General features: G+C 41.1%; 1 protein-coding gene across 2 annotated transcripts in view; it reads right to left on the bottom strand.

Moving 5' to 3' along the window:
• Positions 1-26,730, bottom strand: part of kcnh1a (potassium voltage-gated channel, subfamily H (eag-related), member 1a) — a 60,409-nt gene that overhangs the window by 11,112 nt on the left and 22,567 nt on the right. For both annotated transcript variants that reach the window (XM_086258983.1, XM_086258984.1), the window contains 4 exons: positions 25,235-25,392; positions 22,703-22,971; positions 14,175-14,374; positions 10,980-11,232 (listed from right to left, as the gene is read on the bottom strand). In XM_086258983.1, coding sequence (XP_086115109.1) covers positions 10,980-11,232; positions 14,175-14,374; positions 22,703-22,971; positions 25,235-25,392 — 880 coding nt within the window. The remainder of the gene's footprint in view (positions 1-10,979; positions 11,233-14,174; positions 14,375-22,702; positions 22,972-25,234; positions 25,393-26,730) is intronic.

Raw genomic sequence — 26,730 nt, 5'->3', positions numbered from 1 at the left:
GGTTTTAAATGCACCTTAGAACACACATGCATCAACACTACAATGAGCGGGTGGAGGGAGGTTTGGAGTCTTCTCTCACCCCCATTCTCTGCGGCCTGCTGGAGCGGGGGGGCTAGGAGGAGGAGTTGGCCGTCTGACTGCGGTCTGGAGTGTGGGGCCTCCCTGCTGCTGCGGAGTCGGGGCGGTCTGCCTCTCCCCACTGCAGGGAAAAGGGTAACACCACCTGGGTCTGGGTGCAGTTCCCCCCTCCAGGGGCAAGGGTACCTAGACCCGGTTCGTAGAGTATGCTTGGGGAGTGTGATCGTGTGTACAGCGTCTCTTTATGTCTGTCTCCACGTTGGTTGAGTGTGGAGTAAGTGCATATGAGAGCATGAGGGTGGGGAATGGATGTTTGTATCTGTGTGTGCCTGTATGTCTGTGTCTATATGTCAGGTTGGGTGTCAGACGCCACCTCTCTGGGGACATCTCAGGCCCTCCAAGGTTTGAAGGCCTATCTCCCCCCACCACCACTTCCCCTGCCAGTGGTGGACTCCCTCAGACATCGGTGCGTTGGTGGTTCTTTGTGTCTGGGGGTGGGCGTCCGGGTACACACCGGCTCACTCCTTGGCGGCCGCTTATTGGGGCCTGGAGCCTGGGGCTCGGAGGTGGGGTGCCCCCGGCCTCTTGGCCTGGGGCTCGGTCACTCAGGCACAGCTGGCTGCCGGCGGAGCTCACGGGCGCGTCACTGCAACTCCCCCTGGCTTCTGCTCCGCGGCTGCTGAGTGAGCCCTCATCTGGGACTCTCCTCAGCTCTTTCCGGGACAGTGGCGCGGCTGCCCCTCTGTTGGTCTTCCTTGGTCTCTTGTGTTCTGGGGGCCTCTGGATGTCTGGAGTTTTGATCTCCTCCATACCTGCTTCATGCCCTGGAGGACGGGGCTGTGGCCCCCCCACACCCTCTAGCACAGGGGTGGCCAACCAGTCAGAGACCAAGAGCCACACATGGGCCTCTCTCTCTCTCTCTCTCTCTCTCTCTCTCTCTCTCTCTCTCTCTCACACACACACACACACACACACACACACACACACACACACACACACACACACACACACACACACACACCTCTGCTCAGCCAGATTTATTGTAAATGTCACACACCAACATGATAATGACTGTTACGGCCGCTGGCCTCAGGTGGCCCCGCCTTCCTCCATGGAAGCTACAGTGCTCCAGGACTCACGGGGGATTGGCTGGCCCGGACATATGCCCGCCCCAACTTCATGCGGATCCGAGCCTGTCAGACTACGCACACCATTGGCTGCCGCAGGAGCCTGGAGTACGACGGACAAGTGACACAGCTGTCTGCAGTTATGACAAGTGACACAGCTGACTGCAGTTAACGGATAGTATAAAAGGCTGAGGAGTCTTCATTCGTCGAGGGACTTGTTGATTTGAACAGACTGTACAGAGAGTCCCTCCCTTTTGCCTTTTGCGTTGCCTCCTGCGAGACGTTTAGTAGAGCAGTGCTCTACTGGTGTTATTAATCGTGGTATTTGTTTAACGTTTCTCTGCTGCCTAGTGAGTTGTTTCACTAACGGATTTCAGTTGTGTTAATAAACCTTATGTTTGTCGTCCTATCTAACTCCTTGGTCTCTGGGCTCGTTTATGTTACGTCCGCTGCCGCCTAGCAGAGCCGGGCCGTAACATAAGTGGGGGCTCGTCCGGGATCCCTCATAGGGGGTCTTTGTTCCTGGGAGTGGGGGTTAAAAAAAAAAAAAAAAAAAAAAAGAAATTGAGTTGGCTAAAGATTAAGCACTATGTCAGCTGCGTTTTGTTTGCAGCACTTTATAGCTGCCCCGTCTCTAGGGATTATTAATAGCTGTCGCAAAAATGATTTGCTGCAAATTGTGGATCACTTTCAGCTGCAGGTTTCAAAAACTCTCCGTAAGAGTGAAATAAAAGCCTTAGTGGTGGACAAGTTGGTGGGAGCTGGTGTGCTTCAAGCGCCTGTTTTGCCTGTGGTCTCTGGTGTGCCAAGCCAAGCTGCCGTAGTTGAAGAGGGCCAAAATGGTTCCAGTGGGGATGGTGAGGGGGATGAGCGGGGAAAAACGCCGCGCACGCTTCCTCGCTATGATCCACTCTCTTCTGGGAGTTCCGAAGGGAGAGAAGGAGCTCGGCTGAAGGTGCGGCTGGCACGTCTCCAGATGGAGGCTGAGGAGAAGGCTCAGAACCGGCGGGTTCAGCTTGAAATAAGGAGGCTGGAAATAGAGGCAGACAAGGCCGTTAGGCTCCGACAGCTTGAGCTGGAGTCACAGTCTCAAGCCTCATCTGCCTCTGCTGTCCATTCCGGTCCCACCTCCACGTCCACTTCTGCTTTTAAAATTGATAAGTGCATTCCTTTAGTGCCCACTTTTAGAGAAACTGAGGTGGATACATACTTTGCAGCATTTGAACGTATCGCTGGTGCGCTGCAGTGGCCTAGCGAGATTTGGCCTCTTTTGCTACAGTGCAAACTGTCCGGCAAAGCTCAAGAGGTGGTGGCTGCTCTTTCTTTAAAGGACAGTTTAGATTACTCGTGTGTTAAAGCAGCTGTCTTGAAGGCATATGAGCTAGTTCCAGAGGCCTATAGGCAGAGGTTTCGCCAGCAAAAGAGATTGCTGTTGCAGACTTATGTGGAGTTTGCAAGAGAAAAGGGGGTTCTCTTTGATAAGTGGTGTGTTGCGTCAAAAGCGACTGACTATGACGCTCTGCGCGAACTAGTTTTGTTAGAGGACTTTAAGAAATGCATTCCTGAGCGTATTGTGCTGTATTTGAATGAACAGAAAGTGACGTCACTAACATCTGCTGCTGTTCTTGCTGATGAGTTTGTACTCACTCACAAAGCCTCATTTACTGACAGTGAGAAGCTACGGGTTAGCCCTGTGCAGCAGCGCCACACAGCTAAAGAGTCTGGGTCCAGGGAACACCGTGAATGTTTTTACTGTCATAAAACCGGACATGTGATTGCTGACTGTTTAGCATTAAAACGCAAAACATCACATGCTCAGCCACCCAAAGGGGTGGGTTTTGTAAAAGCTGAGGCCCGTCACGAGGACCATGAGTGTGGTGGTAGGGTGCCTGACCCCTGTTTCGAACCATTCATTTTTGATGGCTTAGTATCGCTAACAGACAACCCATCCGAGTTAAAACCTGTGCGTATTTTAAGGGACACTGGAGGTTCTCAAACTGTCATCCTCTCAAGTGTATTACCATTTTCTGCTAAAAGTGAATGTGGTTTTAATTCTGTTCTGCGGGGGATAGAGATGGGTTACGCTCCTAGACCAGTTCACAGAATTTTTATTAAATCTAGCCTTGCTACAGGATTTTTCCCTGTTGCCGTTTGCCCGGCCTTGCCAATAGAGGGTGTGGCCATGCTGTTGGGCAACGACATCGCAGGAGGGGTAGTGCTCCCTCGTCTGGAGGTTTTAGACAACCCCCTGAATCAGAAAACTTCTGATGTGTCTATGCACCCTGGGCTGTATCCAGCCTGTGCAATTACTCGAGCACAAGCTCGGAAAGATACTGATATTGCCCTCTCTGATTCTGTGTTGATGTCCTCGTTTTCCGGGGAGAATGATGTACCCACTAACAGAAACAATGTTCTGTCACCTCCAGACTCTGTGACGCCCGAGGAGCCTGATCCATTTCCTAAGGACTCTGTACTGCCTTTGACTAGAGATCAGCTGTCAGCAGCTCAATTAGCTGATGAAACAATAAAGAGCTGTTTCAAACGTATGGTAAGTGCTGAGCAAGCCAAAAAGGAGCAACAAGCCTATTTCATAGAACATGATGTTCTATTGCGTCAGTGGTCTCCACCAGGTGCAGAAGGTGCAGATTGGAGTAAGGTCAAGCAGATTGTAGTGCCCTCTGCGTACCGGCAGAAGATCCTGGCCCTTGCCCATGAAAGCCAGTGGTCAGGACACTTGGGCATCACAAAAACATACCAGCTACTATTAAAACATTTCTTTTGGCCTGGTATGAAGCGTGATGTTTCTAAATTTTGCAACAGTTGCCATGTATGTCAGATTGCAGGTAAACCCAATCAGGTCATACCCCCGGCTCCGTTGTGTCCCATTCCTGTAGTGGATCAGCCGTTTGACCATGTCATAGTAGACTGTGTGGGTCCACTACCTAGAACAAAATCAGGAAAGCAATACCTACTCACGATAATGTGTGCCGCTACCCGCTTCCCCGAGGCTGTCCCGTTACATAAAATTACAGCGAGATCTGTCGTTAAGGCGTTGACAACCTTCTTTTCAGTGTTTGGCTTGCCTAAGGTCGTACAAACCGACCAGGGCTCGAACTTTCAGTCTAAGGTATTCAAACAAGCAGTTAGCACTCTGGGTGTTAAGCATATTGTGTCCTCTGCTTACCATCCTGAATCGCAAGGTGCATTAGAGCGGTGGCACCAGACCTTGAAGACGATGCTACGCAAATACTGCCTGGAGAGTGATAAAAGCTGGGACGAGGGTGTTCCATTTGTGTTATTTGCTGCCCGTGACGCCGTTCAGGAGTCACTTGGGTTTAGTCCCTCTGAGCTAGTATTTGGCCATAGCTCTGAAAGAGGCGTTTTTGAGCCCACAAGGGGTTTTCAAAACAAACGTCAGCAGTTATGTAAAACACTTCCGTGAGCGTTTGAATCAAGCCAACGCTCTGGCTAAACAACACCGGCAGCCGCGCCCGCTCGTGCGGGCTCGACGGGGAGGTGCCCATTGACTGACCTGCTCAGCCCAAAGGTTGAGTTTAGCTGGTCGAGTGAGTGTCAGGATGCTTTTGAGAGTGCAAAAGCCCTCCTCTGCCATTCTCCTGTGTTAGCTGCACCTGATTTGACGCGACCATTCAAACTCGAGGTTGATGCCAGTGCTGTCGGGGCTGGGGCAGTGCTGTTGCAAGAAGACTTGCTGGGTTTGAACCACCCCGTTTGTTACTTTTCCCGCAAGTTCAATAAAAATCAGTTAAACTACTCCACCATTGAAAAGGAGACCCTGGCTTTGTTGTTGGCTCTTCAGCACTTTCACGTGTACCTGGGGTCCAGCATGTTGCCTCTTGTTGTGTACACAGACCACAACCCACTTGTGTTCCTGGCGCGTATGTTTAATCACAACCAGCGCCTTATGCGCTGGGCTCTGTTGTTGCAGGAATACAACTTAAGTATCCACCACAAAAAGGGGACTGAAAATGTTTTAGCTGACGGTCTGTCCCGTTTGTAAACATGTTTTACTGCTTTTGTCTTTTGTTGTTGTTTATGCTCTGTAACGTTGGCTTCAGCCCAACATAGTTGGTATTTTAAGGGGAGGGGTGTTACGGCCGCTGGCCTCAGGTGGCCCCGCCTTCCTCCATGGAAGCTACAGTGCTCCAGGACTCACGGGGGATTGGCTGGCCCGGACATATGCCCGCCCCAACTTCATGCGGATCCGAGCCTGTCAGACTACGCACACCATTGGCTGCCGCAGGAGCCTGGAGTACGACGGACAAGTGACACAGCTGTCTGCAGTTATGACAAGTGACACAGCTGACTGCAGTTAACGGATAGTATAAAAGGCTGAGGAGTCTTCATTCGTCGAGGGACTTGTTGATTTGAACAGACTGTACAGAGAGTCCCTCCCTTTTGCCTTTTGCGTTGCCTCCTGCGAGACGTTTAGTAGAGCAGTGCTCTACTGGTGTTATTAATCGTGGTATTTGTTTAACGTTTCTCTGCTGCCTAGTGAGTTGTTTCACTAACGGATTTCAGTTGTGTTAATAAACCTTATGTTTGTCGTCCTATCTAACTCCTTGGTCTCTGGGCTCGTTTATGTTACGTCCGCTGCCGCCTAGCAGAGCCGGGCCGTAACAATGACAGAAATGGACTCCTACAGTACTAAAACCACAGGCCAGTCATTTTCAACAATGAACATTGTGTGCACTGTCTCACACACACAAACTCTCAGTTCAACCAAGTCCACAAACAAAAATATAATAATCTACAATAGCATTTACTTTTATAATGCATGTTGTTTAGTGGGACTTCTGGCATTCCTTGCCTTGAACAATCCTCTTTAAATCTGGCTTGTATTCCGTTGTTGTCACTCGAAGCAATTCTTTCACATGTGTGTCAGTCAGAACAGATCGATGCTTTGATTTCACATGTTTTAGGGTAGAAAACACAGACTCGCAGACGTATGTTGACCCAAACATTGACAGTATCTTAAGCGCAGCCCGTTTGACATTGGGGTATTTTTCCATTGGCACACTTTTCCAGAACTCAATGGTCCCTTCCCTTAAAGCAGGTTTCAATTGGTCCTCTTCACAAAGATCGATCATCTCCAACTCAGCCGCAGCTTCATCTGTGACTAGCGGGACTTTCAAACAGCCGGTCTCTGCATTAAATGGGTCGACGAGGAACGTAATCTGTGGCCTTTTCAATTGTAGATCATGGAACCAGGTCACGAAGCTTTCGTGCAAGTTTTCAATCAGCGTTGCATATCTGGCTCTTTGCTTACTCAGGGCAGCACTGGCGACTTGCCCGCTGGCTTTTAGCAGAGTGGGAAAATGCGTTAAATCTCCCTTTTGAATATGTGTCTTGAATAGCTTCAGTTTGTTGACAAACGCAAACACACTTTGCACTAGGTCAGGGAGCATTTTTAACTTACCCTGCAGGGTCAGGTTCAGTCTGTCCAAGTGACACAGCATGTCGACCAAAAAGGCCAGATCCATAATCCACTTGAGGTCCGAGAGCTCGGGATAGTCCTTGTCCTTCTTTTCCATAAACAGTTTCACGGCATCCAAAAGCTCAAAGAAGCGAGAGAGTACCTGGCCTTTTGACAGCCACCTCACAGTGCAGTGCAGCGGCAGGTCACCTGGAAGCCCTTGGTCCAGCTCAGCGATGAGATTCTTGAATTGCCTGTGGTTAAGTGCATGTGTGCGGATATAGTTGCCAATTTCCATCACAGGCTTCATGACGTTATCTAAATTCAATGATTTAGACACGAGTTGCTCCATGTGGATGATGCAGTGGAAATTCCAAAAGTCAGGAATAGTTTGGTCAGCTTTGCACAGCCCCACAAGCCCGTTCACAGATCCCATCATGGCTGGTGCTCCATCCGTGGCTATTGCAGTTAATTTCGTTATGGGCAGATTTGCTTTTTCAAATGCAGCCATCATGGTTTCTTTCACATCTATGCCACGGGTTCTGTCTTTTAATGGCACAATATCCAGGAGTTCTTCTTTGATCACACAATCGTTTGAAACAGACCGTGCAAATATTGCCAACTGAGGCTTGTCTTGTATATCACAACTCTCATCCAATGCGACACTAAAATACTCACATGCTTGAAGGTCAGAGTGCAACTGTGATTCAATAGCCATGTTAATGTCCGATATTCTGTGTTCAACAGTGTGGCGGGACAGTTGGACGTCTGATACCATGCGTTTTAATTTGTCGTTTTCAGGAGACAAGATTTCAACAACATCACTGAGGCATTTTTTAACGAACTCCCCTTCATTGTATGGCTTTTTAGCCCGTGCAATGTTCCAAGCCAGCTGATAGGATGCGAGCGTTATGGTCTCTGACCGCTTCGTAAATTTTTGGAAAAACTGTATCTGCTTTTCTGCCTGACTTTTCAAAGTGGCCAACTCGTGCTTGCGAAGTTCAGTCCCTTTTGGAAATTCCTGGTCGATGTTAGCATGGAGTGAGCTGAAGTGGCGCTGAAGATTTGAAGCTTTGAAATGCGCTAATGACGTCTGACATATAAGGCAGAATGGCTTACCATTGCGTTCAACAAAAAAATATAAACTCTCCCACTCTGTTAAAAACGTCCTGTGTTCATCTTCATATTTTCTTTTTGCTGTGCATTTTTTTCCTGCCATTTTAAGGGCGAACTTGCTCCTACTGGGAAACTTTGCGGTATTTTCATCTCACACACATGCGCATTTGATGAAAATACCGTATTGAACTCAAGCGAAGCGAACGCGCACATTTTAAAACAACAACATAAAAAAAATCAAAACACAAACATAAACTTTGATATGAACGTAAGAGCCGCATGAAACCAGGCAAAGAGCCGCATGCGGCTCGAGAGCCGCGGGTTGGCCACCCCTGCTCTAGCAGATCATTACATGAAGGAACCTTTTAAAAAAAACAAGCGCGTCCATGCTCACAGGTGTACACACGGGTGATCACACCCACAAACTACACCCTTTTTGGCTCCTACCTCAAAGCACACTGTGTTCTGTTGATCTTATGTGCTGCACAATAATGTTTAACATTTAGTATTTACTGTCATATTCCCATATATCATTGTGATGTTGTTTTTTCTATTACTCTTGTTCTCTTCTGCTTGTTTTCTTTTTTCTTTCTCAGCAGGTGATCCAGGTGATTGATATATGCTTTTTTTTTTTTTTCCTTTTTCTTTTTTTTTTCTGCCCGTTCTGTTGGTTTTTGTCTTTTGCCCTTCTCCCCCGTCCCTCTTCTCAGCTGTTTCTCTTTCCCTCTTTCTTTCTCCCCTTCTTTCCCCCAGTCAAGTCTGTCCCGTATTCAGTAAGTGAAAATAAAATAAACAATAAAAGGTGAATCAAATGGACCATTACGGCAAGGCTGGGATGATCAATTTGGTAAAGTAAATCCGTTGGGCATCTTTCTTTGCCTTTAGACAACAATTCTGATGGCAAAAGAGCCAAACGGGACAGGCAAAAAAAAAAAAGAAAAAAAAAAAGACTATGGACAAGAATGGCAGCAGCATGGGGAGTAAGGAAGGGGCAGAGTCAGTTAATATTACGTAAGGGGAAGTATGCAGACCGGGTTATGTAATTAATGTGGGGCTGGAATGAGAGAATATTATCAAGTATGACACCCAAACTCTTAACCTGAGGGGAGGGAAGGGTGGAGAACGTTCAATGTTAATGGAAAAACTGTGGGATTTGGATAAGATTGAGGCTATACCAACAAGTAAAACTTCTGTTTTATTACTGTTTAGTTTAAGAAAATTGGAGGAGAACCATGATCTACTCTTGATAAGACAATTTGAGAGGGAGGGAGGTGGGAGGGATGAATTGGGTTTAGAAGAGCTGGGTGTCATCGACATAACAGTGAAAATTTATATTATATTTTCAGAATATATGACCAAGAGGGAGCATGTAAATAATGAATAAAAGAGGCCCTAATACTGAACCCTGGGGCACACCAGCAGAAACAGGATGGAGAGTTGAAGAATGGGATTTAAATTGGATAAACTGAGTGCGGTCTGAGAGATAGGAGGTGAACAGGGCAAGGGGGGTATGACTAATGCCAATGGATGTTAACCGGTTCAGGAGAATATTGTGAGAAATGGTATCAAACGCCGCACTAAGATCAAGAAGGATGAGGATGGATAGGAGACCAGAATCAGCTGCCATCAGAAGGTCATTGGTAATCCTTAACAAAGCCAGATTGAAATTGTTCATAGAGATTATGGCTATTGAGGTGTAAGTGAAGCTGGGAGGCGACAACTTTTTTAATTTTAATTCACTTATACCCTTGTAGTTCACACAGATGAATTCGTACAGGCAAAACTGAATGTTTGTTAATGCAGTTCACAGCACCACAAATCTTTATCATTCCAACTGTTTAAAATGCTAAAATCTTTCATTGATCTCAGACAATATTTAAGGGGACAGCCAATAAAATGCAGTAAATTTGATGCACTAGAGATGATTACAAAATGCGCCCAAAGTAGGTGAGCTGGCTTAATGTGATTCAGATAAAACTGAAAATACCAGACTTTACTGTTGCTGAGAGGACTGACAAACAAATTCTTGTCCAAATCCTGAATCCATCACTCAGCAGAAAATGATCCCCAAACAGCTCAGCTGACACTGCAGACAGGGACAGTTTGTAAAGTGCTGCTAGGCAAAAAAGAAAAGGGAGGATTTAAGTAAGTCCTCGAACAAAAATATTTTCTTGCTATGATGTTCAGAGAGAGCTAGAGGCCACTTAGACTTAAAAGCCTTTATGCTATCAACCAGTGTTTTGGTGTTGAAGTGCCTCCAAGACAATACATTCAGATTAGAGACACTATTGTCAATGCATCTGAGTCACACAGCTTAAGTAATCTAAAACTTTATATTGTGAAACAACCGAGGAGATCAGCAGCAGGTCCTTCGACAGCTGGGGAAATGAAGAGGTATAATGCTTCTCCAATGGAGGAAATGCAAATTTCCTCATCAAGCATGTAGTAGTAGTATATTCCTTCAAATGGCCTGAAAATTTATACTATACATGTTGTATATTTTCAGCATTATGCAAATTTATCATTATTATAGAATGAGGTTTGTTTAGAGGTAGATTACTTTTCACTAATTTCTACATTTTAATTTTTGTAGAAATGCACTGATCAGTTCATCAGAGAATGAAATTTCAGCATGCTCGGCCTGGAGCGGTGACCGGCTGGTCAGTCACATTTTTCCAATTATGAGCCAGTCTGTTTCATGCATGCGCAACACGTGCACAATGGTGAAGACAAATAATCACTCAGGCACTCACAGCCATACTCGAACATGTCATTAGCTTGTGGCTGTAGGCATTAGTAAGAGAAGAAACACAAAACATTTGGCAAAGTAAACCATGGGTGAATCACCATGATTACTTTGTAACAACAAATCTAATGATACACTTGAGTCATCTTTGCCCAGCTAAACATGCCTAGTTTGATGAAGCTAATGAACGGAAAGTAGATAAATCTGAAGCTAGCTAGAGTGCAGAGCTAGCCACAAGGCAGCAGCCTCGGTATGAGCAGTGAAAAAAAGCCCAAAACAGCTATGAGGGACATTAGAGAGAAGGTTAAAAATTAGGTCAATTTCCTGTTATCTGGTTAATTTAGAATGTAATGAAAAGTAAGTACCAGACATTTATTTTATTTTAAAAAATAAAATAAGATCAATTCAAATCTAATGTAAAAATTAGGAATTACACATAGTTCTCTTTAAAGTAAAACAAAGGAGCTTTACTCACCTAAAATGGCAACAACCTCATCATCCTGAATGACCTCCAGTGACCCTGACACCACAAAACAGAGGCTGTCCACACTTTCACCAGCGTGATAGATCAGGTCGCCAGGGGCGCAGTGGGTAGTCTGAAACTCCATGGCCAGTGCTCGGAGACACCCATCACTGGCCAGTCGGAAAGCCGGGTGCTCTTTAAAAACTTTGCGATTGAGGTGAACACAAATATCAGCTCTCATGTCCTTCGGACAAATCTGTAGCACCTGGAAACAAATAAAAGAAAATACCTTATAATGCACACTACACAGGCCACCGTCACAGCTTGCCTCATTTCACTAGTGTGACGTACATACAGGTGTTTATCTGGCTGGATGCATAAAGGGTATTTGAAACCATTAATCATCAGTAAGTGATTAAGGTTGTTACATGTGGGCTTATATATGAGGCAGTGATTCATTTGGTCCTGACAGAGTAGGTGGCGACTGCATAACTAAAATTATATAAAGGATAATTTCCCATGTTGCTTTACCTTGTTAACAGATGTGGACAGAAAAGCACCTATTATCCTCCTTTTTTACAAAGTTGTGGTAGTCAAATTTTTATCAAACTTTATCAAGCCTTCAGCTTTCAGGGCCAGTCTTTGGTGGAACCAGCTCCCAGTTTGGATTCACAAAACAGACACCCTTTCTACCTCTAAGATTCGACTTTTCCCTCCCTATGCATTTTCACACCATTTAATCATCAGTTATAATTCATCAGTTATGTCAGCAGGCAGCCCTTGCTCTCAGCCTGGTTCTACTGGAAGTTTCTTCCTGTTAAAAGGGAGTTTTTACCTTCCCACTGTTGCCAAGTGCTTGCTCGTGGGGGCTTGTGTGATTATTTGTATATTCTCTGTATTATTTTAGGGTCTTTACCTTACAGTATAAAGCACCTTGAGATGACTGTTAGGATTTGGTGCAATATAAATAAAACTGAACTGCTCAAAACTGTGCAGCAGGAGCCTCAGGGCATAGGTTTCCATGGCTGAGCAGCTCTTGCAGATGTAATGTGTAGGTGGGCTGGTATTTTTGTCGATTTTCTTCCAGCAAAAAGCAGAGTATTTATTATACTATACATATATGTTTTAATTGAGTCCACTAAAATGTGAATTTTTAAATTTTTCTGCAATTGTTCAATATCCATTAATGAGCAAAATGTTTTTCATGTAGACAGATTGCACACACTAAAATCAGAAACAGATGTACCCATCTATAATTTCTCTTCATTACAGTGGTCAGTGGTTAACTGTATATAAACAGATGTCTTATATCTGTGCAGCAGATTTCATGGGAGTTGAAAAAAGTAAAGTACCTTAAGACTGAAGCTTTTTCATATTCATAAAGAGAAATAAACATACACACACACATACATACACATATATATATATATATATATATATATATATATATATATATATATATATATATATATATATATATATATATATACATATATATACATATATATATATTAGGGGTGCAACGATACACAAAATTCACGGTTCGGTTCGGTTCGATACTTTGGTGTCACGGTTCGATATTTTTTCGATACAAAAAAAAATGTTCATGCCTTTTTAATTTGTCATTTATTAAAATTATAAATATATATTTTAACACAAAAGTACAGTTTTTAAATTTAACCCTAACCCTTGTGCGTGTTGTTTTTTAGCTCGTCATATTGCAGCCACAGAAATTCTTTTGTCCATGAAACCATAAAGCTGCACTTTCTTTTTGCCTTATAGTCTGATTTGTCATAACTTCTCCGTTTTGTGGTAAGCTTTTCTTTGGCTGTCACTTCTTCACCCTGACCTGTCTTATTTGGCTCAGCAGAACTAAAATATATATCTGTCTGTGAAGGTTCTCAATCATCCAGGTCATCGTAGTGAAATATATATCCTGCCGCACTCACATAAGCTCAGCATACATATGTATGTATGTATGTATGTATGTATGTATGTATATCTATATATATATAGATATATATAGACAGATATAGATATATATATCTATATCTGTCTATATATATCTATATATATATATATAGATATATATAGATATATATATATATATATATATATATATATACACACACACACACACACACACACACACACATATATACACATATACATATACATATATACACACATACATATACATACAAAGTAAAGTACAGTAAAGTACATATAAAGTAAGTTATGCATTTAAATAAACCTTTTATTAGCTTATTGTTAAATGTGAAATCCATAGCAAATATTATGCAGGCCCTTCTTAATGATGTGCGATAAAACAGACAATATATGTGTCCAGCTAATTTCTGCACTAGGGGTCAACTTATCTGTCGAATGGCACTAAATATGTCAGGTTTCACATGTGGGCGACATGGAGTCCAGCCACCTCTCTGCTGAGTGTCACTGAGTGGCAGCATGTCATTCCAAGCACAGCTAATCAACAGGATGCCAGGCCATTGCAGGGTTCTGCCTTTAAAACACATCTCTTTGAAGATGAATGTCAAGCAAAAAATAACTCATGTGCCATTTTTAGACCCTTTAATGAGGCCTTCAGCTAGACAAATAGATGATCCATACATGCAGTTCAGCCTCAACATAGGAACAACAAAATAAGTGAGCATAAGAATCATTAAAGTTGAATCACTGAGGTGGTGTTCCCTGTAATAAAATCCCTGTGTCATTGTAGTTATGAGCCTAATTGGAGGTGAAATGATATAATAAGTGGATTTAAATGGGATGCAGTGATATGAATGCTTTTTGGCTCGTGATTAACCAGAGTGGCACTATTTCAGTGTCTCCGCTTCCAGATTTTAATGCTTAATTTGAACACACTCAGATCGTTTTAGCATCATTTTAATTCAGGAGGATGGGTGAATGAGCACCACAGCAGTGTCTCTTTTTAGCAAGCTCATAAATTTTACCTATATATATATATATATATATATATATATATATATATATATATATATATACATACATACATACACACACACAGGTTATTTACAGTATATAATTTACCCTGTGTTCCTATGCTTTTAACATCTATATGCTATTTGCAGATTATTTAAAATTTCTGCATTTCAACCAAGAACAAAAAAACGCCATCTGTTAATTAGAAACAAAAAATAAATAGCCAGTGAGCGCATGTTGGCATACCTTTTCCGTGTCTATGCCCCGTGACATGGACCAGGTGGAGGCAATGTAGTCCATTACTCTTTCACTTAAGCCCTTGGGAACTTGGTAGAGCTTCAGGAAGTCCCGGACACTGTTGAGCATCTCGTGATAACGATTTGTGTTGGCGTACATCTGCTGAAAAATCGTTGTCACGTTACCAAAAATGGTGGCATAAAGAAGGGCTGGGGGAATATAGAGAAAATACAAAGGAAGACGTTAGGAGAAAATCTAAAATAACAGATTTTTTTTAGCTTTGAAGATGATGAGGGCAGTTATTTGCCATTGAAAATGATGTAAAAAAAATATATGCTTTTGGATTAAAAAAAAAATAACTCAATTTGTAGAGATTCAGGATATAAAAATAAGTAAAGCCTCATAGATCTGAAAAAATATATTTTTTTAAATCTAAGATTTGGTTTAAAAAAGCAAAAAATATACCTGTAACAAAATATATTTTTATAAAAATAATTTAAAAAATTCTCCTTGTTTAGAAGGACACAAAAATGGTAGTTGGTGTCAAAATATTATAAAAAGACTTAAAAGCATCCAAAACCTGGTTTACAAGGACAAAAAGTAGCAATTGGGGTTTAAGAAGACAACTAGCAAATCAACAAATTCATTGTCAATTACATAAAAATTTCCAAAAGCTTAATTTAGGATTATAATTCTTTTTACATTTCAGTTTTGAACAAATGTGCCTTAAGACTTAATATTGTTTTATGTGGTTTATGCTTGAATTTGTCACATGGGAAATTAACTATTACTACCTATGACTGCCTCCAAATATAATCAACAAAAGTCTTGCCAAAAGGAAAACTATAATTAGAGCTTCATTGTGACTGTGTGTAACCATCCATCCCCATGCAGCTACATCCCACTAAATACTGGTTTTCATAATTCGTAATAGATGAATTAAATGAAAAGCAACAGAAAGAGAAGTGCAGAGCATCTCCAAGGTGGTTGGGTGGTTGAACTGGTGCAACAGCTGGCGTGTATGTGTGGATCAAAGCCATCAGATGTCTGCTCAGTGTGTGCACTGTTCTCCTGGCAGTGGAGCCCTAATTAGCCCTGCTAGAAGGGACGGAGAGGAAACATGCCAGCCACACATTTCAATTATCCTCAGATGATGACAGTAACCTGTGCAATTGTTTGTGTACGTTTGTTTATTTCACGGCGTACAATCAAAGGGGTGAAAAACTGCACAGGGAATAATACTAATTAAAAAGCATTCAAAACTCCTTCAGGCTCAGGATAACCACAACTTCACCTTTTTATTACTGTCACTCAGTCGTTCATTATAGTTGATACCTTGTTAGCTGCTTATCAAACTTATCAAAGTAAGAGAAGCGAGGTACACCTTGGATAGGTGTTGCTTTTTAAAGACATAAACATCAGTAAAAAAAATCAGTTTCCTAATCTCTTTGTCTCCATCTTGCATAAATAATTCTTCCCAAAATTTTGTTTAAAAGGACATGACATGAAACCTAGCTTTAGAACAAATGAGCAAATGCTATTTATGGTCTCCTCACAACAATGATAAGAACGAGAAACTGGGCCAATATGGCATGTTTGTTAATACAGAGATATACATGTTAATGTGATCTAAGATTAATTCAATGCGTGTCGTGCCCAGGGCTGAACTAGGACAAAAAAAAATCAGCCTGTGCATTTTGACTAGAGAGCGGCCCACCAGGTATTACAGGAAAAGCCATAAAGCCTTTGAATGAAAACAAACGCTGTTGTGACAGTGATGTACAGTCTTGTTGGTATATGTATGATTTCTATGCATTTTACATCAGTTAAAAACTTTGGTTGTAAGATTCAGATAATTATTAATTAAAAGCTAGACATTTTAAATGAGAATAAGAAAAAAAAAGTGTTTCTTTTTGCCCCCCCCTTTCCCTGTTAATGCCCTACCTGGCCCCCTGGCAAAACTTTGCTAGGCCCGCCCCTGCACAGTTACCAGCTGTCAGCTATGTAGAAAAGGATCCTGGTGTTATTTGTCTCTCAGAAACAGTTCATAACTTCCCTTCAAGTCATTCATGTCACCTAAAAGGTCAACCTGTTTCTCCATCACAGCTCTGATGATTCAGTAAGGACATCTCCTGGTTTCATCTTCATGTTTCCCTCTCGCCAGACATTCAAACCGATATCATGACCAGCAGCTTTTACAGCTGTGGCTCCAACATCAGCTGATACTAGAAATTAATATTAAATAAATTCTAATAACAGCTGATCAAGCTTTAACGTGCTGCCGTTGTTTAGCGTGATATCCACTGGTTTCCTCTTTCTGGCGCAAAGTGGGCGATAAACAAGCAAGAGAGAAAAGCCGATCAGCTGATTATTGATCAGTTTCATGATTGAAGTAGCAACAGCAGAGGGAGGGGAGAGAATGAGAGAAGAAGAGGCAGCTGTGCAGCGTAAAGACAGAATAACTCCAGCTTTGTGTATTTTTCATTCTAGCTGAAGTCCGGGACAAACTGTGTTCCTTTTCAACTCAATACGAAACGCGTAATATTTTCTCTGAATACGGGACGATTCCGTTTTTTACGGGACCATTGGCAACTCTACTAACTAACCTTATGAACAAAATAAAGTTTACTATCAGTAACATCATAGCACCCACCCAGCAGTAATATAAACTCCGTCATGCTAGCTAGTGATTGTAACCGACTGTAAAATGTCAGCACAACGAAAATAAACTCCACCTTAACTTGGTTTATATCTGACCCAGATAGACTGCAGGTCATAACTTCTTACCTGAAGCTCAGTTCACCTGACACTCGGACTGGCGGCCGCCTCGGGTCTCTCCTCCTCCTGCCTCCCCTTTCCCTCATCCACCTGCTGGCCTCTGTGGAAGGTCCGCCATAGCCAGCACCAAACAACTGAGTTATTTTTACACATCTGCCAGCATCTGGCCAATGCACCACCTTTCATTGTTTATACTGTTGCAAAAAACAAAACAAACAAACAAACAAACAAACAAACAAAAAAACAAACAAACCCATAAAAATGAAAAACCACCATCGGCCCACCGGGCAAATGCCCGGTATGAAATCTTCATTTACTGATTAATCATCTGTAAAAATTGTATTCCTTCCAGGAATGGAGACCTCTCTGTGTGGAGTGAATTTTATTCCTTGCTTTTCTTTTTCCTTTTTGCTCCAAACAATTTCACATCAATTGTATTGTTATATATGACCCTAAAATGGGGTATCTATTTGTATGTATTAAATTTGTACAAATTCAAAACTTACATTTGAATTAGAAATTATTTCTTCACTTGCTTTCAGACACTTAACCCTTACCAGGACTACAGCTCAAAGAGCAGGGTGTAAAATCTCTTAGACATGTCTTATTCTTAAATTAGCTAAACTGGTCTTTACTGACCAAAGCACTTAAAGTGTACGCACATTCAAGTAGCGCTTCTAATACTATACTACATTGTTTTTATTCTCACACACACTTGCACTGCTGCTTTGTAGCAGTTGTGTCTCTGTATTATGTGTTTAATCTCTTCATATTTGTGTGTTATTGTTAAGCGAACTGCTCTGGTGCGTGAAGTGAAGCCACATAATGGAAAGATTTTATGAGTATGTTAAAAAATCTTCAGGAACCAGGACTTAGAGATAGACAAGTTAACAAAAAAAAGAGTCTCAAAAAGGCAGAAAGAAAGCTTAATATCCAAGTTTTGAGGGGCAAAGCCAGGGGCTATGATAGGTTGGCACATTTACAGGCAGACAGCCAAATGTCTAAGCAGAGATGTCATATCAAGTGGGCCAGACCAGCAAAACTCTATGGAATACCTTTACATTCCCGTAATTTTGTTATCTCGTGTTAGTAAAGCTACTGGCCAGCTGGTGCCTTTCTATATGCTCATATTCTCCTTGTTCCTGCATGTTTTATTTTGGTTTTTTGCAAAGACATACATGCTAGATTAATCTGTAATTTTAAATTGGCTTTAGGGCAGTGATTTTTTTTGTCTCACTGTATTTTCCCCATGATGGATGGGCGGCCTATCCGGAGTGTATTTGCAATTGACCAGTTGACCAAATTTGTCTCTTTGGTGGGCAGGTTTTGGTCCACAGGTCACATGTTTGACAACCCTGATCTAAGGCAATGATTTACAGTGAAGCGAAGTCCACACCAGAGAGCACAATCTATGTAGGAAGATAGGAAAAGCAAGAAGCACATCGAGGTATATACAGACAGTATGACAATCGTCTCCTTGTAAAATGATGATTTTAGAATCCATTTCTTTTGAAGTTGTAAAAGTTTGGCGTAGCTGCTTCCTGGAGCCTGAACACAGATGGCAATGCTGATGTCTCTGATAAGCAGAGAATGCTGTATCAAAGGAAACTCAATCGATCCCTGCAGAGCGGAGCCTCATCTAGCTCCCAACAGCTCTTTACTTGCTGACGTACGCAACTTCATCACACGACACTCGCTGTCCAACAGCTGGCTTGTTTGAAGGTAGTTAAAAGACAGTTGTCAGAAACTCAAGCCCCTGGCCAACAGTTGCTATAGAAACAGGACATATGTATAGTGCCCCCACTGCCTCCCCCTTCCTTTTCCCCATGCCATCCCGCAATCCCTCGTCACACTGTGATCTTCTTCTGCCAGCACCGATCCAGTGCTGCTGGTAAAAATAGAACAGTATCAGGGCATCTATATTTCATAGAGAACAGCCATGGACGACACTAGATTGCATCTACTACTGAATCCTCCCGAGGCTGTCTGATTTTAGATATTTGTGCTTTAAGATTATATGTAGCTCACAATGAAAAATTTAGACACAGACAAGTGCAGATGAGTTTTGCCAGTTCCCAAGAGAGTGTATTAATAAAACCTGCGCAACCAAAAAGTAAGGGGGAGCTGAATCTTCCTCCAAGTCTCAGGGTTGAGATTGTGGCTGAAAAAAGTACAGCGGAGGTGAGGAGTGATTGCAGAGGGATCGGAGGGAGCACTGCGCTAAATTGATCTGGCAGTGTCAGTTATTGCTCCGAGGTGTTGCTCTCTGCGTGCAGTCACACATAATGGCACCGCACTGTGGCATACAGTGTTTTATGAGCCACACAAACACGAGATAGCTTATAAATATTGAGACGTGGAAAGAAGGGCATGCTGTGAAAACCTGCCTCATTTAGCATATTACATGTTTTGTTAAAATGCAGAGGCAAGATTTTTTTTCTTTATTTACATACAGAACATATTGGTGTCCTTGGATTAACAGGCAGTGGGATATTTGCAATACTAGAAATCCGTTGGCATCAATAACAACCTAAACAACTAGCAGAACTTGTGATGATATCTACAGAGCCTAAATTATGCTGTACCCTCTCCCTTCTTAACAAGACAACAAAAATAACCCTGCATAAAATAAGACAGTAAGCAACCTGGGGGGCATCTAATCACTTTCTGAATAGATAATTGTTTTGTCTAAATATTCTAAGAAGGGTTGCCAGATCTTATTAAATGTCTTGCAAGAACCTGCAAGAGAGTATCTAATTTTTTCAAGTTTGATGTGAGTCAAAACTTCCCTGAGCCAGCTGTTATGAGTCGATTGAGACACCTGGGTAATAGGGCTGTAAAGGAAAGTACACTACACTTTATAGATGGGATATTAGTCAGTTTAAGTGGGGGGATACCAAATTGAGCTGAGGAGGGGTCAAGGCTAAGTTCTACATTCAGCACTGTAGCAAGAGTGTCAAATAGTTGGCTCCAAAAATTAGAGAGGCTTGGACAGGACCAAAACATGTGAGTATGGTTGGTTGAAGACTGTTGGCATCTATTGCAACTGTCACTGGCGGTTGGATAAATTTTCGCAAGCCAAGCATTTGTGTACTTTAAAAAGAATACTCACATTGAAATAAACCATGAAATATATGGAGGATGAAAAATTAGGGTTCACTGACTATCTGGTATCAGTACCCCTATTTCCTCCTCCCTGGTCCGCTTAGGATGAGCCATCCGAGCACTATCAGGAGAAACAATGAGGCTAGATATCACGGAAACAGAGTGTCTCTGAGCAGATTCCTGAGTGAGCAAGGAGTCAATCAGCAGTGACCCTGGTGGATGATTAAGAAAATGAGGGTATGTATTTGACAAAGTCTCTGGTTTGAAGGAAATGGAAGAAATGAGAGTGGGGCAACCCAAATCTGGTTGTAAGCTCTGTGAGATTAGTAAAGGTGTTTTCTGTAATTCAGAACATCTGAATAGCACACTGAGGTAACAAGCCTCACTCATTCAAGACCTTGAAATATATGTAGGCCAGTTCATTAAAACAGTTTCACTTGAAGCTAACAGAAGTGTGGATAGGAATGAAGGAAAAAAGGATTCAGTTTATATGCCTTACATTGTCTCATATGTTAAAAAAAATCACTGTATCAATATGTTTTGCTCAGATTTACTTCTACAAGAAGCTGTTGTGTAAGACTGTTACAGCACTCATGCAGAAGCCCATTTCAACCTGTCCACATCTCTGATTCTTTTCAGCAATTCACATAATTCACTGACAACTGGGCCAATTAGAGCTCTGAAGGACTGAGATCAAGTACCCGGGAACAGAGCAGAAATGTGAGGTGATTTTGGCATGGTGACCAGACCTTGTTAGTGCAACTTCCCACATTCGTTACAAGACGCACTGTGGCCCAAAAACTATTCTTCCTAAGACACTCAATAATAACGAGCAATACAAACCCAACAAAAAACTGCTTCATAGTATGCAAATTATGAAAAATTGATCCATATCAAAGTGGATAAATATTGTCTGATAGAGCTGGAGAAACCAATCTATCATTTAAATGAAGGAAATCATATTTGTAATATGGTTTCCAGTTTTTCTTGGACCTCAGTCACACAGGCCTGGAGACCAATTGGCTGGACTGTCTCTCAACTATCTGTCTCAGCTGGTTGGCAAGTGATTGATCGAGGTTGAAATTGGACACAAAGTGATTTACAGTGCTGCATTACAATAATATTCCTTATGACTGAGCACATTGTCAGCTGTTTGCATGGAATATGCCAACTTGTCTGCAAACACTTGTAAACTACTTGCCAAGAAGTAGTTAAACTATGAAAAGTGCAACGCAAAACATCTGTTTGCTTATTGCTTATAAAGTAAAAGTTACTCCTTTTCAAGGAAAACTAAAATGCAACTTAATTAAAAATTTACTTTGAAGGTGAATGTTGTATTATATGCAGCAAAGTGGAAGTTAATGTCTTGTGTGCAAACTGTGGGCTACTGTGGCAATCTGATATTGACCAAAACAGTCCCAAGTAGGTTTTTGTGCAACACAATCTTTTCTACTAATTTCACTTGGCAACAACCAGAAACCACTCACAATTGGTCAGGTAATAGATATTTTTGCCAAGTGACTGGAAGTTGCCAGCAGCTCACCAGCTGGTTGCTATCTCTGTGTGACTGAGACTGACTCTGACTATGACTGAGAATGAGATTCCTGTGCACATGAAAAAAGCAACAGAATTCTCTTTTTAAAAAAGTAACTGTACAGGTAGTTGGAAAAAGACCTATGCAAATTACAGCTTGGCCATGTCAGAAGTGGCAATGAAATTCATCAGGGCTAAAAAAGAAGCTTGCTCAAGTAAAGTGAAATAGTTCACATCAACTGGAATAATTCCAGAGGAGACCAATTCGGTTTGGCTGTATCATCTGTATGTTTCCACATATTTAAAATGAATGGATATGAACAGACCACTACAAATTCACCATTACTGATAAATGTCTTTATGAATAAGGTGGAGACTGATATATACACACTAACAATGAAGCGAGTTTGGAAGTGCCAATAACTGCATTTCCTCTAATGGCCACTTGTCACTTTTTAAATGCCCAGCTTTGTAACTTGTAGCTCCAAATAACTAAAATGGTGCTGGCCAAAATGCTAATGTTTAGACCTTAAAAACCCACATACTATAACTATACTGCCAAAAGTATTTACTCATCTGCCTTTGCATGCATACAAATCTGAATATCATCCTATTCTTTCACAAATGTTTGTAGAGGCAGTCTGTGTGGCTAGGTGTTTGATTTTATACACCTGTGACCATGGAAGTGATTGGAGCAAATTCAATGATTTGAATAAGGGAGTGAAAACCTTTAGCAATATGGTTTTTAGAGAACTGGAATTACCCATGTAACCAGTGTTTTATAGTGTGACATTTTGTCAAAGCTGTATATACACTGCACGTTAGGCAACAAAAGCACCATTCAAATACAATACAGGATCATGATACAGTAAATTAAATAAGAATTCTGCCAGTAGTTCAGGCAGTGAACTATAATCAACCTCAGCAACACATTCAAGGTATCAAGAGAGGTAGAAAGACTGCTCAGCTAATCGTGTGTGTTATTTTCTGAATTTCAATAACTCTATTTATAATTCACTTATTCACCACCTCAGAGGATTGTGGCTTTAAAGAGCATAGCTGGACTTATCATTTATCTTGTATGTGTTAGATTCCAGGGAAGATAAAACACCTCTACTCACATCCAATCATCATCATGGCCACAGCAAAGATTTTCTCTCCGTCTGTCGTTGGGGCGATGTTACCAAAGCCTATACTTGTCAGGCTAGTCATGGTGAAATATAAAGAAGTGATGTAGACAGAGTCATTGTTAGGCCCTCCATCCCAGTTCCCTGAGCTGTCGTTGTAGTAGTATGGTGTGCCCACTGTCTCAGCCAGGATGTAGAGCCAGCTGTCCTTCCGAATGATGTTGGTTTCCTCATCAATAATCTCATAATAACCAATGCTGTACCTGCAAAGTGCAAAAATCAATCATGTATTTTACATTCCATTTCATTCTTAATATTCAGTTCATAATTACATCTACTTACCAGTAGAATTTGAGTCTTAAACAAGGCCTAAAAAAAGCTTCTAGAAATGCTTCCTGATGCTTCCAGATAGACGTCTTCTATCAATATACCGCTACACACAGAAGCCTTCACACTATGAGTCTATTTTTTTTTTCTTTTGGCACACTTTCCAAAGCAAAATCTCCAAGACAGCAGCTTGAATTTCAAAAAATAAAAAAAAATAACCCACTGTTTATAACTTTTTAATGGTACCCATAATGATTTTTTTGCTTACCCCATGTCACTGTGTGCTTTCTAGCTCCAAAAATCTATAGAAACAATGACTTTCCATATAAAAAAAATATTGCCAAGTACTTTCTACTGAGCCTACATGAAAAATATTATGTCAACAAGTCCTTCTGAGTTATAGAATGAAATTTCTATTGACTGCTAATGGTTATGCATTGCACACAAACAGTGTAGACTCAAGATTCAAACCATGAGTCATCAACTGCAGAAGTTTCTATAGAGATGAAATGTACATACATATTTAAACTGACTTGTTTTCAGTTTGCTGTCCTGCTTTATGAAACAATGTTTAAACGGTGAGGAAGAGGTAAGTAAGGAAAATAAAATATCCCATTGCACATCCTCCAGACTGAGCTGTTGATGCATAGCACGATGAATTCAAGTAGATCAGCACTTTCTGAAATACTCAAACCAGCCTGTCTGGCACCAACAATCATGCCACATGACTGATTTGATATTTACATTAATGAGCAAACAAACAAGTGTATCTAACAAAATGACCAGTGAATGTACAGTCATTCATCTAGTTAGGGAAAGTGGCAGTGATTGGGGGACAGTTTTTTTGGTTTTAAGGCAAAAAAATTAATATCCACCAATTCACTTTAATTTCAGGGAACTGACCTCTGAACTTTTCAGATTGAGTGAAAAAGACACACAGCTTAAAATACATCTGCCTGAGTTCACTATTAACATATAAAAGCTCAAAGATACCTAGTTTCTTGCAGAAAGCCCTGGAGATGAAAAAATACCCCTAGCAATGCAAGAAAAGCTGTTTTCATTCTTTCTTTCTGTTGTGGGTTTCTCTATGGAAAATTACAGAATGCATTTCCCCTCATCTGACTGTATCATCTGAATATATTTTTATATAGCCCCGAGGAAGCAAAACTCAATAGTTTTTATTGCATGGTTTGATTATGACTTTCTTATTTACAGCCTTGGTGTTCATGTCATGCTGCAACCACCTCCATTTTTTCCCTTGTTATAAAAACAGTGACAGCAACAAGGAGAGAGGGAGGCTACGGCTGTTGCGCCTGTCATCTCACTTGATGATGGTTTAACTTTTCTCAAGTCGGCGACACGGTTCGGCATGTGACCATGGCAACCACAGAAACCATTTGGAGGGAAACGATACAGGAGCTATTTTTACCGGTATTATTGTCTGCTTCAGCCTATCAAGTTTGATTACACTGTCTGGATCCAAAAACAATCTTTATGACACTGGTTACAGCCTCCGTTTGAAATCTTCTATGTTAATATGTGTAATTAAATGTAGTTACGAGGGCTTTTCACGAGACCTCTTATGAAAATGAAAAAATATCTACAAAGGAGAAATGTTCATCATAAACTGCCAAACATATTCTCTGTTTTTATGCATGCAGGACATTAACTCGTCATGATGGGCTCTGTCAGTCACTCTGCATGTGTAGACATTCTTATAAACATAATAAATCAAGCACGACACACAATGGAGAGTTAATGCTTCTGCCACACTTGCCCCCTGTAGAGCAGAAGATCTGATTAGACTTTGGAGGCCTTTGCTCCATAAATTTGCATATTAATGGGAAGGGAAAAAAACAAATTCCCTTGAAACTACAATAACGCTTTCTTGACTTTAAAGTGTGGAAGAACATGCAGTTTAAAATGTGTGAGAACAAGGATGTTGACAAAAAGTAACTGATAATTAATGACCTCATTATCTTAATCAGTGACCTTGTTTCTATTAATTAGCTGGGCTGTTATTGCAAATGTGGCAGAAAATCAAAACATACTATGTAATTCAAACCTACAGTAAAGTACAGTAATACCTCAAATGTCACATGATTACCTGTTAAGATGATTTTAGCAATTAAACTAGAATTCTGGTTTTACTGTATGAGACAAAACTGTATTATTATTAATAAAGGGACTTGAACATACCAAATACAGGCCAGCCAGTGAGCAGCCAGTCCAAAAACACACACCAGCAGCACCAGGACCGCTGCTCCGTACTCAATGTAGTGATCCAGTTTACGAGCTACCCGACCCAGCCGGAGAAGCCGAACCACCTTAAGTGAGCTGAATAGACTGCTGATGCCCTAAAACAGGAGAAAAGTACACACAACAAAGGCAGGTATCAGAAACTATTTTTCAAGATCTTTCAAACTGATATGATTTTACGTCAAGCTCTTGTGAATAATATCCAGCACTTTACTTTATCTACAATAATTGTTCTGCACTAATACAAAGCTTTTCTTTTAGAAATGCTGTTTATAAAAACATTTAAAACACATAATATTACACTGTGTTCTTGTTGGCATCCATGGATACCTTGTAGAGTAAAAAGTAACCAATGGTTTGATGAGCAGGTTGCTGTTTGGTTACTCTCATCTCACAACATTTCACATGTGTCAGGTGGAGGTGGAAATGTACCACAGAGTGTAGTGGTTACAAAAAAACAAAAAAAAAAAAACAGGTAATTACCAAGTAATTTGTCTTTAAGTGTTAATATAATTTAAATATTTGTTGCTACTTTGGAGATATAATTTATACAACTGCATTATAATGTATTCATAAGTTTTAGCCAAATTTATTTAAACTCTTGAATTGTTAAAAAAAAAAACAATCTGCAAAGCCCTGCTTGCTATAAAAGCTATTTAACATGTAACATTTCAGCAGAATAATAGTTAGAGCAATAGCATTAGCAAAGTCTTTAAAAATTTCTTTACAAACGTTCACCAAATGTACACATATTTTTCTTTGGTCATCTACTTCACACTAGTAGTGGCTATATTCCCCACTAACAGCATGCACCACCCACTGTTTGTTAATCAGTGATATAAGGTAATAAATCCTAATTAACAAACATATTTTAATCTGTATCTGTTCAAACATGCAAAAGTAGCAGTGGAAATCCAAAATCCGAAAATGAAATAAGATTCAGTGTTCTACTGTGTAATGATGTAATGATATATCAGAATGCACAGAGTGAAAAACAAAACCTGAGATGCATTTTAAAGAATAAATATGAGTGTTTATGAACCATAACGTTACAGCAAACACAAAATACACAAATAAGACGAGGAATAACAAAAGACTCCAAGCATCTGCTCAGCTGATTTTGAAAACATTTATGTAAAATGAGATTAAATTTTGCAACTTCCTTCAATTACATATCCGGCAGCTAAATGTCTGCTCAGCTTAACTGTATGCTGAAGCACCAACACAGTGATTCAGACAGACAACTGCAATCGCATCAGTCTCCTTTGCAGTTCAGTGCTAGTGTCATAATGCAAGTGTGTGTGTGTGTGTGTGCACGTTCAGTCAAAGATATTGATTTTGCTAATGTGCTGTGGTCTGCAATGCCAGTACAACTGCAGTGCTCGCTGTCACTTGATCTGATCTAGCTGCCTGCCAGACACCTCAGGTTCTCTGAA

Source organism: Aulonocara sp. 'chitande type north' Nkhata Bay, linkage group LG13 (assembly GCF_057382095.1).
Source record: "Aulonocara sp. 'chitande type north' Nkhata Bay isolate Kocher_YH1m ecotype deep benthic linkage group LG13, A_spYH_male_GT1.1, whole genome shotgun sequence".
Lineage (NCBI taxonomy): Eukaryota > Metazoa > Chordata > Actinopteri > Cichliformes > Cichlidae > Aulonocara > Aulonocara sp. 'chitande type north' Nkhata Bay.
This window is presented reverse-complemented; position numbering and strand designations above follow the sequence as displayed.